This window comes from Myotis yumanensis, unplaced genomic scaffold, assembly GCF_028538775.1.
Source record: "Myotis yumanensis isolate MYYU_CA2020_CCGP unplaced genomic scaffold, mMyoYum1.0.hap1 SCAF_5, whole genome shotgun sequence".
In the NCBI taxonomy this organism is placed as follows: Eukaryota; Metazoa; Chordata; class Mammalia; order Chiroptera; family Vespertilionidae; genus Myotis; species Myotis yumanensis.
This window is the reverse complement of record NW_027223756.1, coordinates 18,206,690-18,219,588: the sequence shown is the minus strand read 5'-3', so window position 1 is coordinate 18,219,588 and position 12,899 is coordinate 18,206,690. Positions and strand designations below refer to the sequence as shown.

At 48.4% G+C, this 12,899-nt stretch overlaps 1 protein-coding gene across 2 annotated transcripts in view; it reads left to right on the top strand.

The window, feature by feature from the left end:
• Positions 1-12,899, top strand: part of GALNT10 (polypeptide N-acetylgalactosaminyltransferase 10) — a 173,317-nt gene that overhangs the window by 95,033 nt on the left and 65,385 nt on the right. For both annotated transcript variants that reach the window (XM_070414544.1, XM_070414545.1), the window contains exon 4: positions 6,026-6,192. In XM_070414544.1, coding sequence (XP_070270645.1) covers positions 6,026-6,192 — 167 coding nt within the window. The remainder of the gene's footprint in view (positions 1-6,025; positions 6,193-12,899) is intronic.

Sequence of the window (12,899 nt, the reverse complement as noted above, 5' to 3'; positions counted from 1 at the left end):
TTCCTGCTGGCAGCCTGTGTTTAAAGTTGGAGCCCGTGGGATACACCGCCTATTGCATCTGTATGAGGGCCGGTTCTGTCATGTGGGACAGCTGGGTGAAGAAACTTGGGTTTTGCTGTGGGCTTTAAAAAAAAAAAGTTATTTTTACAACTGTCTTAAAACTAGATGTGATCTGAACAAAGGGTTTGTAAAATGTGAATTCAGAGGGGAAGAAAAGGCAGCACAACCAAGGTCCTTTAAATACTGCTTGGTCTGAAGTCCCTGGTGCAGTTAGGGGGTGTGAAATTGGTGATGAAGGATGGTGCAGAGGTGCCTAATTAATATTAATGAACCTTTGTGGTTCTCCTACCTGTCTGTTGAGAAGAGGGAAGAGCAGGTGAGTGCAGCTGGCTGTCAGCAAAGCCTGACCGGAAAAGGACCTTCGTGAAGATGTCAGCCTGGGCCAGGTTGTCACAGTCATCATCCGGCTCCTCTGATTCCAGCCAGGCTGTGCTAAAGAGGAAGCCAGTGCCTGGCTCATCCCCTCTCTAAGCCTCACCCCCTTACTTGGAAAACAAAAGGGTTGGACTAGGCCCTTCTAACTCCTATTCAACCCAGCAGCCATTCATCACCTACTCGCTGTCTGCAAGGCACAGGGCTGGGTGTGTGGATGCGCCACTCATAATATCTTCACTACCTGTCTTTCCGGGCTGTTCTCAGTCTGTCTTCATCTCACACTCAAAGGCAATGAGGGAAAATTATAATCTGTTACTGCTTATGTTATTTGTCTGCTCCCCCATTTCACTCTGTATCCCATGGGACGGGGACAACAGCTTGTTCCTCCCCATTATAGTCCCAGGGCATAGCAGTGTGTGCCACATACTAGGCGCTCAGTAAACATTTCTTGAATACACAAACGATTGAGAGTAAGCAAATGATGTCTACAAGAGCAAAACTCTTACTTAAGCCTAATGAAGCCTCGTGCCCTTTCCTGGGATGGCCACCCCAGACTCCAGGAGAATTGAAGTCAGGAGCATGCTCTGCTGTGAGTTCTGTCTCCAAGGACAGCACCAGCTACTTCTCCCCCCACAGGGCTGTTTGGCTGTCATGACATCCTCGTGGTGTTACCATCCCCCTTTCCCGGATAAGGTAACTGAGGCTCAGCAAGGGATGGAACCCGTCCCTGGGTCTCACAGCTAGAGGGTGGCGGTCAGGATTTGAACCCAGGTCCAGGCACACACAATGTCAGGTTTGTTAGTTGGAATTAAATGTGTTTTATAGTCCCCTTCGAACTGGTTGGGTTGTTCTACTTCAAAGTTGACTCAGAGGGAAGATTTTTGCAGCTTCCCTTTGATTTTGACTTCTTTTCTTTTATATTGTAGTGTTCCTGCAGTGAGCCCTGAGGGCGCATCTTAAGGGCCAGTATATTAATTTCATCTTTGTGTTCCAAGAGTTCAGAATCCTTTAGGGAATGTTAAATTGGGGGCCGCTCAGTCACAAATGAGCTCGGTCAGCCCCCAGTCCTCCGCTGCCTCCCGCCCCCCACCGCCCAGGCCGCTTTCTCCCAGTCAGTGAATGAGCAGAGCTCTCTTCCTGCAGCTGAAAAGAGAGGCTGCGCCTTCAGGTTGGAGACCACTCCCGGTAACAGGAGTTTCTGCCTCTGCCCTTCAGAGGCCATCATTAGGTCCAAACAGATTCATTCGACTGAAAGGCTCAAAGAGCATCCAGTTGTATCAGCAGGGATTCTCTTAGTTACAAATAACAGAAACCTAACTCCAGCTGACTTAGAAAAGAAAATGTATCGGCTCATGTAACTGAAAAGGCCAGAAGTAGACCCTGACTTCAGCCATAGCTCGGTTCAGGTCCCTAAATGATGCCAGCAGGAACCCCTCTCTCCAACTCTTGGCTCTGTTTTCTGTTCTGTCAATCATTTTAAGACAGGGGACAGTCTACATGGCGGCCCCAGGCAGACCAGACTGATATCCTTGCATGCTGGGTCTCAGCAGAAAAGAGCTTACCTCGCTCCCAGTGTCTCAGCAAAGATTTACTCTGATTTACTGGTGCCCATCCTTGAACCCATCGCTGTGGCTGGGGAGATGCAATGCTCTGATCGGCTGAGCCACGCTCCCTTGCTCATCCTCAAGGAAAGCAAGGATCTCCCCCCAAACCTTGTAGAAATGAGGGGTGGGAGATTCCCCATGGGAAGTCAGGATGTTATTACCAAAAGACTAGAACAGGAATAGGAGAGGGGATACAGAGCAGGCACAGAGCCCTACCATTGCTGTGGCCCCCTTATTGACATAAGTAAGGCCCAGCAAGAAGACTGGCATTGTTGCATGCGGAGCAGACACTAGAGCCAGGGCTTCAGGCTCCTACTTAGTTCCCTCAATTTTTGGCTTTGATCTGTTTGTTCTCTTTGTTTATATAATTAATAGCATTGACACATTATCCCTGTAAGAACATAATATGTATGAAGGGCAGATAGGTTTAAATCCAGGCTCCAGCCCTTACCAGCTGTTTGACCTTAACAGATTACTTAACTTCTCGCTGCCTTGTCTCCTCTTTGTAATGGAGGCAATGACAGTCCCTGCCTCCTAAGAGCATTATGACTATGAAATGACATTAATCCATCCAAAGTGCTTAGAACATTACCTGGCATAATGGGAATCCTTAACAGGTAGTTTCTCTTATCACCATTGTCATCTTCCACCTTATTTTGCAACTGCTTATCAGTATTCTAGTTTGAATTTTTGCATCTTTTGAAACTTTCCCTGTTGATGTACATTCATTTTGTACTCCTTTCACTGCTTCAGTGAGTGGCGGGGAACACCCCCGATTGTGCCTTGTTGACCTCATGCTCTGCACCCCTAACTTAACCTGGCCCTGTCCGAGTAGGGACCTTACCAGGCTGTGTGTGACCCAGATGATGGTGGGAGTGCTTGTGCAAAGGGCAGAACGTTCTTCACGCAGGTCTTAGTTGTAAGGTGCTTCTTCTTTTATGGTGCCATCTGGGGCCAGAAATACTGAGCCAAGAGGGCATCCAGATCGTGTGCTGGAAGGTTCCCCATGTCACTGCTTTGACCCTCTGCTCTACCTGATCCTGCCCAAGGATGGGCACAGGAAGCCATGCTGCATCTGGGAACCCACAAAGATTTGGATGTCGTGTTGTAGAAACAGGTATATGTTCAGAGAAGAGAGCAGAGGTCCGCCGCCGGTGTACGCGTTGGGCAGGATGCTGCTGTCATTATCAGTTGTCCTTCAGCTTTTCTGTGTTTTCTAGGCTTTTACACTGAGCAGTTACCACTTTTATCAAGAAACACACACACATATAAATGTTATTTTAAATAGGTAGTATCTATATTTGAGTCCTAGATCCAAGTCACTTACCTTTCTGGGCTCTGTTTTCCGTGTGGGAAATGGGGTGAGCACTCCCTCGTTCATCCCCCTCCTCGGGGGCTGGTGCTGATTCAGAGGAGAGAGAAGGAGAGTGCTTTGAGAACCATCAGGCACAATGCACCGTGGGGAGGCAGAGGTTATTGTTGTCTGATCATAGCCAAACTGAGCCTTTTTCATGGGGAGCAGTGCCCTAGTTTCCCCTTCTTGGAGGCCACATTCTCTGGGCTGCTGTCTGAAGGCATTGGCGAGGGATGCTCTGTGTTTACCATACACAAAGGAGCTGGGCGTATGCCACCAGCCAGTGTTGAGGTCTCAATACACAGCATGCAGACAGGTCTTAAAGGGGACTGCTAAGTGGGGCGTCATTGTGGTAGGTGGTGGCCTTCTATCCACCATCCCCAGGCCTCCTCTCTCTGCTGGGAGCTGAGGCCTAAAAAGAGCAGGAGAAACAGGGCTTGTGGCAAAGGTGGGTGTCCAGGGCTTTTAGCAACAGGAAGGTGGCCAGTGGGCTGGACTGTGGAACTAAGTTTCCTGCTGGACACTGGAGGGATTCATATCAGCATGTCACACAAATATTTTTATTTAAACAAAGAGCCTCTACTAAGATGGGACCAAACTAATGACTAGTGCCGATGGCAAAAGTCAAAATGCCATTTTTTGCCTATTTAGTAATTAAATGGATGGATGGATAGATGGATGGGTGGATGGATGGAGAGAAGAGGGAGAAGAAGAGAGGAGACCAAAAGAAGAAAAAAAGCCACACGTTCAGGCTTATCATTCAAGCTGAGCCTTTTAGTTGAGTTCTGGGTAATCTTTTTTTTTTTTTTTTTTTTTTTTTTTATAATTTTTTTTTTTTTTTTTTTTTTTTGTAAATATATTTTATTGATTTTTTACAGAGAGGAAGGGAGAGAGATAGATAGTTAGAAACATCGATGGTAGAGAGACATCGATCAGCTGCCTCCTGCACATCTCCCACTGGGGATGTGCCCGCAACCCAGGTACATGCCCTTGACCGGAATCGAACCTGGGACCCTTCAGTCCGCAGGCAGACGCTCTATCCACTGAGCCAAACCGGTTTCGGCGAGTTCTGGGTAATCTTTAATTCCAGGATTGGATTAGATTAGAAGTGAATTTAGTCTGTTGTCGCATTGTCTACTTCCCTTACTGTACGGTGCTGTTCCTATGTTACCTACTGGCAGGCTGTGGGGCCCAGCTCTGGGGTTTCAGAGAGCCAGGGCTCTCCACTGGGTAATAGCTCTATTGTATTTCACCCCTTGGACTCCAGGCAATTTATTACAGCTAACCCCCTCAACCCGCCCCATGCTGCTTCAATCACACAAGCCTCCTGTGAAATTGGAGGGAAGGCAGGACCTTTTGTAGAAAACGAGATGTCACCTGTTTTTCTTGGCCACGGAGGACCCAGCTGAGTTAAGGGAAAGGGATTTTTTAAGAAAAAAAGTGCTTCCGTTTATTTTTGAAGGCTGATAGACTGAAGTTGGAGAAGGCTCCCGGAGAAGGCTGGCTGAAATGATCAAAGGCATGAGAGAGACGAGGAAAGGGGAGGCGAGGGGCTGTATGAGGCCTGGATATAAAGAGTCCAGCCAGGTGGAGGAGCACGAGGGGACATGCAAGAATTCCAGAGTCCCAAGGGGAAAGGGGGGCTGACTTGTCCATCCAAACCGGAATGAGAGGAGTTCGTTCACACAGCTGCAGCTGAGCTCCCCGCCAGAACCCAAGAGTTTAATCCTCTGCCCCAGCCTCCCGCGGTGCCTCCAGCGGAGAGCATTTGAAACTCATGAACCCTGACCCACTTTTTCTCCCAACATTTCTTTCTGAAAATTGTCAAACATACAGAAAAGTTGAAAGAATTGTACGCTGAAAGCTCAAGTTCCCACCATTTAGATTCTGCAATTTTTTTTTTTTAAAAAAAGAGAGACTTAAGAGACACATTAGCTAAAGGCAGAATATGAGCCTTGTCTTGGTGCTGATTTATATAAACCAACTGCAAAAAGACACAAGAAGATCCGGGAAATTTGAACACCAAGTAGGTATTTGATGATATTAAGTGACTCTGGTCATTCTTCTGGGTGTTATAATGATGTTAAAGGCCCACAGAGGCAGGGCCTTCCACCCTGGAGCTTACCCTGGGGCTGGTGGAGAGCAGAGGAGAAAATGCGCCCTTTCCTGGTAGAGCTCAGGAAGGGAAAGGGAGAGGCCCAGTTTATTCTTCCAAACTCATGCATAAATGGTTTGTCCTCTATTGGGGAGGAGTGTGCGGGAAGGGGGTGGGGTATGCGGCACAGAGTTACTGACGGGCTGTCCTCCACGGGAGTCATGATGATGGGCACAACATTCTCATCATGATCGAGGCTGAAACGAGTTAGTGCATGGTCCCAGTGCTGCTCCATCAGCATTGGCTGGCATCGTTTTGGGTCTCGTATACTTATCCCTGTGGAGTATGTGCGCAGGGATTGGAGGCAGGACTTCAGGATGCCAGTAGGAGATAATTCTGCAGTGACAAAGGTGTCTCTGGCTGTCACTTGTTCTCTAAAGGCTGGAGAAGAAGGGGATTGGATTTGCAGTTAGCCAAACCACATGCCTGCATTCTCTTGACAACTGTCCTCTCCCTGTCCCCCGTGTCTCTCTTTAGCTGCAACAGCAAGCGCTACCTGGAGACGCTCCCCAACACCAGCATCATCATCCCCTTCCACAATGAGGGCTGGTCCTCCCTCCTGCGCACCGTCCACAGCGTGCTGAACCGCTCGCCCCCGGAGCTGGTCGCCGAGATTGTGCTGGTTGACGACTTCAGTGATCGAGGTAGGGCCGTCCACCCAGCTCCTGCCCCCCATGCTCCAACCAGTGACTTACTTGCCACGGGGGTGGCAGGTTTGCCCGCCTTCAGCAGCACCAACATAGTCTCCACTTACCACTGCTTGCTGCGACTGGCACGTACACAAACCTGGCACGTACACATTATCTTGTTGCGTCCTCGTGGCAACCCATGACGTAGGCTCTATCCTTATCCCATTGGTACCACTGTAGAAATGCATTAAGCTGCAAACAACAGAAAACTTGATAAACAGTAGTTCAGACAAGTAAGGGGTTACTTCATTTATTTATTTATTCAATCATTCGTTTTATAATGAGATTCGGGATTGGTACAGCTGCTCAAGGTTATCATCAAAGAGCCAACCAGGTTTCTCTTTCCGCTTCCTCATCCTCGTAGTCACAAAATGGCTGCAGTGCCTCAGGAAGAAGGAGGAAGAGTGAAGAGGACAAAGTCTTCCCCTTTCAAGGCTTTGCCTTCTTTTTCAGGAGAGACGTTTGGCCACAACTCTGGCATTGGGCACCCCTATCTGCCAGGGTGGCTGGGCCATGGGGGTGCTTTGGTTTGGGGTCTCTCTAGTAGAGGCAGGAAGGGGAGAAGTGGGTTAGAGAAGGTGATAAGTGAGCCCCCTACAGCATCTGCCACACCATTTAACAGATGAGAAAACTGAGGCTCAGAGGTTAAGTGACTTATCTTTGGTCACACAGCTCTTAAGTGGTGATGTGACCAAACCATGTCTGTCTGGCCCCAAGCGTGTGATTTCAACCACTGGGCCACACTGCCCTGCAGCCAGTAGCCTCAAGCTTATTCTTTGCATCAGAGGTTTCACCAGTTGCAACAAATCACGAGAAATCCTTTCGTCTGCTCACCTTCTTGTAGAAGCACTAATACATAGTGAATGGGGGGAGGGGTCTAAGAGCTCTCCAGAATAATTAAGCTGACCTCCCTGTCAACCCATTTCCAGGGCTACACTCTTAATTACGTGCCTTTAGCACAGAGGTCTCAGTGGGATGTGTGAGTGTGTGTGAGAGTATGTGTGCACACACACATACACACACACCCCTAGACACACGTATCGTAAAGCCTCCCCTAACTCTTGGCCTACACTCGTTCTATGGGACCCTTTACTTTTCCTTCTTAGTGCTTATCACAGGCAGAATCAAATTGCAGAAAAGTATACCGTGTAGACATTATGTGTAAACATTGCCTGGTTGTATGTCTCCCCTAAGAGCAGGGGCCACCACATTGGTCTTGTTCACTCATCAACCATACACATTTGATGAATGAATGATCAGAGCTCTTTCCCTCTGTTCCCTTAATACTTGGCCACCATGGTTACAGTAACATCTAGCACCTTATGTGAGATTTACTTGGGTCCCTGAAGCGAGATCCGTGAGTGCACTGAAGCCAGGCGTGTGTCTCCTTGTCTGCATAGCCCTGGTCTTTAGCAGATAGTCTGGCGGTAGTTACATCTTTGATCTTGTCCTTTGACTTATCAGATCTGTGACCTTGACCCAGTCACCTAACCTCTGTGCTTCAGTTCCCTCATCTGTAGAATGGGACCACAACAGTACTTCCCTCTTCAGGGGCTGTGACTATTCAATGAACTATATGTAAAGCTACTATATGTAAAGTGCTTAGGATGGTGCTTGGCATGTAGTGACCACTAGAAATAAACAAGCTTGGTATTGTTATTGATATTTATGTCTGGTTGTCGGGGAGGGAGTCAGGGGTAAATGTGCAGATGTGGAGGTGCAGGTACAGATGTGGAGGTGAAGGTACAGTCTTCCGCTTTCTGTGGGTAAAAGGGCTTTGCGAATTGTAAAGCACTGAACAAAGTTCTGTTGTGTCACCTCCCACCTAGACTGTCTCCTGCTCCTTCACCGTTAGGGGGCCATTTCAATGTGCCAGGCCCATACATCATCCTATTTATTCTTAGCAACAACCTCTGAGGGAGGCCTTGGGATGGTGAGTCTCTGGTGAGGGACTGGGGTTAAGTGTCTTGCCCAGAGTCCCACAGCCAGTGAGTGGAACACCCAGGCCTGTGGACTCAAAGCCCAGGACCCTTGCTCTGTGCTGTGTGCTGTTGAATTGGCTCCAACTCCTGGTGTTCCTACAAAGGAGTGTTGTCCACCATGTTCTGCCTACGGCTTCTCTCAGGGAGTCAGTTTGGCTCATGATTGGTCTTCCTTCTTTCCTGCTGCCTCCTATTTTCCCAGCATCATTGTCTTTGCCAAAGCACCCTGCCTCCTCGTGATGTGGCCAAAGTGGGGCAGCTTCATTTTTGTCGTCTTGGCCTCCAGTGGTGTTTCAGGCTTAATTTGCTCTGGGACCCACTTCATCTTTCTGGTGGTCCTGGGTATCCGTAGAGTTCTCTTCCAACACCATATTCCAAATGAGTCAATTTTTTCCCTGTCTGCCTTCTTCACTGTTCAGTTTTCACATCTGTACGTGGTCCTTGGGAATACAAGGGTGTGGATGTGCTCCAGCATGGCCTTGTTCTCCCTCTCTTCTGCTCCGTTTACCAGTCTCCTCTCCCAGCCTCGCCGTCTCCCAGTCTGGGCCAACCACCATAGGCCCAGGGCTTGCAGCCGGACAGTGAAAAGGAAAATCAGCGAGCGCATTGCCCATGTGATGACTGGATTCCATGCACTCTGCTGCAGCATAAACCGCCTCTGCGCCTTGGGGCGAGCACCGAGCCTTCCCTCAGGCGTGGCTGCCTGCTCCGAGCAGGCTCATTGCAGGTCATTCCTGAGGACGGTGGTAGCGAGGGTTGCACTCACCCGCTGGCTCTGTCGCTCCTTGTGCACCAGACACGGCGGGGCTTTCTGTCCCAGAGCACGCCCAGCTCCTTCCTGCCTGGGGATCTTCCCGCGCTGCTCCCTCCACCTAGACATCCTCTTCCCAGCTCTTCCCACGGCTGGCTCCTCGAGCACCATCTTCAGCCAGGTCCCCCGTCACCACCACTAGTCACTGTGCTGCATGTGTGATCAGATGGCTATTTGTTGACCTCTTCATTGTCAGTCTTCCTCACTAGACCATTTGTGGTCTAGAAGCAGACGATGAGTAACTGTTTGTGAATTAGTGAGTGAAATGAATGAATGAATGAATGAATGAGGAGGCAAGGAGAGAGGAAGGAACTATATGGCAGCTACAGTCACACACACACAAAACCATCACTAGCCACAGGGTCATTTTCAGCCAGCGAGATAGATGTGGCTGGGGAAGACCCCGCAGTTTCTTCTGTGACTGGTGCTGGCCCAGATCTTGTGTCCCTGTCACCTGTTTTCTGAAGCATCAGCTGTCCTGGGGTTGGACTCACAGCACTTAAGAGGTCCCTCTCTGAGCATCACAAGGCATCAGCCCTCCAAAGGCAGAAGAAACCAAGCGTCAGCTAGATTAGAAGCAAGCATTTCTCCTTGTTCGATGACAAAAGGATTTCTAAGCTACTAGCTGTCACCATGCACCTCAGAGCAGGTGAGGGCCCAGGAATGCCTCAGGGAGCTCTGTGAGGGGAAGGGAGAACCTTACAGGTGCAGGTGGGGTTCAGGTACCTCTCCCGGCATGGTCCGTATTTGGTTTCTGAAAAGCATTCACTAAGAGGAGCTCTGTTGCTTTAAAATGTGTGGAAATCACAGCTGTACCTCAGCCTGCTCATTTTACAAGTGGGAGACCCAAGGCCTGGAGCAGTGGGCAGGCTTAACTGCGAGCCACAGCTAGCTGGTTGCAGAGGAGACAAGACCCCCATCCGCAGGCTCCTAGAACAGCCTTGTCCTTCCTTGCCTCAGCTGGTTACCAGAAACATCTGCAGAAGTGCATCACTCCTCTCTGTCCCCACGGACACTTCTCAATAAATTACTTTTCCATTGTATTAAAGAGCAAACTTCCTGCTAAAAGGAGCTCATTATCCAGCACGACCAGTCCTGGACTCTAATGGTTTGCACTCCTAATATTCCAATTTCCTGAATGTTATCCTCAGGGCTGAAAATAACATGACCCTCCCCCATCAAAACTTTCTTGAGAAAGAATAGATAAATCTTATAAGAGTGACATTTCTGCAAGTGCATCTGTTTCTCCAGAGAGCAAAAATATTAACCCAGTGTGGTGCCATCCCCACACCCAATAAGGTAGAGAGGAGACCAACTACTGCCCCATTTCACCGATGACAATGAAGACCAGTGCCCCTGATTGTTGCCCCATTTTCTCAGTGAATCACGCATAGAACCCAGAGGGGAACTCTTAACCTCCTCCCCTCTGTCCTGCACATGGGCTGTCAGAGTTTGCAACCTGCATTTTTCAGAAAAGCAATCATTATTCTTGTTTCAAGAAGCAATTCTCAAGGCAGCTTTGGAAGAAAACTTACTCAGCAGTGATTGTCTTGAAAATGAGATTTGGGAGAAACAATTTCGGAATTACGGAGAGGCTTGTCTCAAGTATGGCAAATATGGGCCATCGCAAAAGACATTTCTCCAGGCCAGGTGAGCAGTGGCAGTTCTCAGAGTTGAAATTCATAGACACTAACTTCAGGCTGGATTGGTGCTGCCTAGCAGAAGGCATTTTCCTCTGAAATGAGTCTCCTCCCGGATCCTCAGGGCAACTAATTGAAATTCAGCTAAGGGTCAAGACCTTGGGTAGGAGACAGAATTGGAGCGGAGGAGTTCTTGAAATAAGATCCAGAGCTCTGTGCAGGCAGCACTGGGGACTAGCGTGGGGGCTGCCGCTGACACCGGAAGAGCCCTGGCCGTGCTTACAAATAGGGCACAGCAGACCCAGGGCCTCCAGAAGCTCTTCAAACGTGTGGGCTTTGCTTGAAGATTCGGAGGACACGAGGGTGTTTCTGCACTTGGGAGAGAGGTGAGGGTGTAGGGTAGCAGACCTGCCTCCAGGTTGCAGTGCCCGGATAGGAGATTTTTGTTAGGCAACACAAGAAAGCCCTTTGTTCATTTGTTTCTTTCTGTTCCTCTTCTTCCCCTCCCCACTTTTGAACAGAGTTGGTTTTCTAGAAAAATTCGATATGTAGTCACGGGAAGGGTCATTGTCTTCGGATGAGCTACAGGCTGCCTGGGATGATGAGGTACAGAAATGAAAGGCTGTGGTATAACAAGCTCACTGACAGCATTTTCCCCAACTCCACTTTCTACCAACAAATAACCAAGCAAAAATGCACCCAGGGACGGGCTCCCTACAAGGAACTTCTTAAGCAGTTACTTGCAGAGCTCCTGGTAGAGTGTTGGCACACAGTAAATGCTCAATAAGTATTTGCATTTCAACAGCCACGCTTCACCTGCTCCGTAAGCATCCATTCCTCGGTTCTTGTCATCTCTCTTACAACCTCCGTTTGCTTCCAGTGTGACCCCCGCTGTTGGGCGGCCACCCCCCACGCTCATTTTATTGCTTGGGTTCTTTCAACTTAAGGTTGCTTGTTTTTCTCTACATTTGTCCTGATTTCATTCATAGCCTTGCATTCAACAAAACTCATGAAGTGATTCTGCTGGACACGGCACTAGGTGCTGGGGGTACAGCAGGAATAAAATAGACTTCCCTTCAAAGGCTCACACCCAGTAGGGCAGGCAGACACGGTAAGGCGCAGTCATAAGGCCATGGTATACGTGCCAATCGGTGGAGGTCCAGGTGCTGTGGGGCACAGGGACGACAGCCCAGAGAAAATTTCAGCTGAACTCAATCCTATATGATAAGTAGACTTCCTTCTTGGAGTAGGGGAGGGAGAAGAATGTTCCTGGCAGAGGGAACAGCCAGGAGTGCAGGCCAGGAACCAAGGAGAAAATGCTAACATTTAGGGTTCCCCCTCCACACACACACACACACACACACACACACACACACACACACAATGTTTGTATGTTTGTTAGACTATTTTTAGAGCGATTTTACCCCTCCCACACTCTATGCACACATAGGCTCACCCACACTGCCCCCTCCCTCACCAACGCCCTTTCCCTGCACTAGAGTGGTACATTTGTTACAACCAGTGAACCTATGTTGACAAAAAATCCATAGTTTATATTAGGATTTACTCTTGGTGTTGTACATTTTATGGGTTTGGACAAATGTATACTGACATGTAGCCACCATTATAGTATCATACAAAATTGTTTCACTGCCCTAAAAATCCTCCATGCTTTGTCTACTCTCCCCTCCCTCTCTCATAACCCCTGGCAACCATTCAGCTTTGTACTGTCTCCATAGTGTTGTCTTTTCCAGAATGCCTAATATAATTGGAATCATACAGTATGCAGCCTTTTCAGGCTGGCTTCTCTCACCTAGGAATATTCATTCAAGGTTCCCTCTTGTCTTTTTATGTCTTGTAGCTCATTTCCTTTCAGCACTGAATAATATTGCATTGTCTAGGTGTTACCATAGTTTATCTAACCATGCTTCTACCGAAGGACATCTTGGTGGCTTCTAAGTTTTGGCAGTTAAGAAAAGCTGCTATAAATATTTGTGTGCAGGTTTTTGTGTGCACATAAGTTTTCACGTCACTAAGATCAGTATCCAAGTTGTGCAATTGCTGGATAAGAGTATGTTTAGTTGTGTAAGAAACTGTCACTCTGTCTCCCATCAGCAATGAACAAGAGTTCCTGGTGCTCCACACCCTCCCCAGCATTTGGTGTTGTCAGTATTTTGGATTTTTGCCATTCTAATAGGTGTGTAGTGGTAGCTCATCGTTGTTTTAATT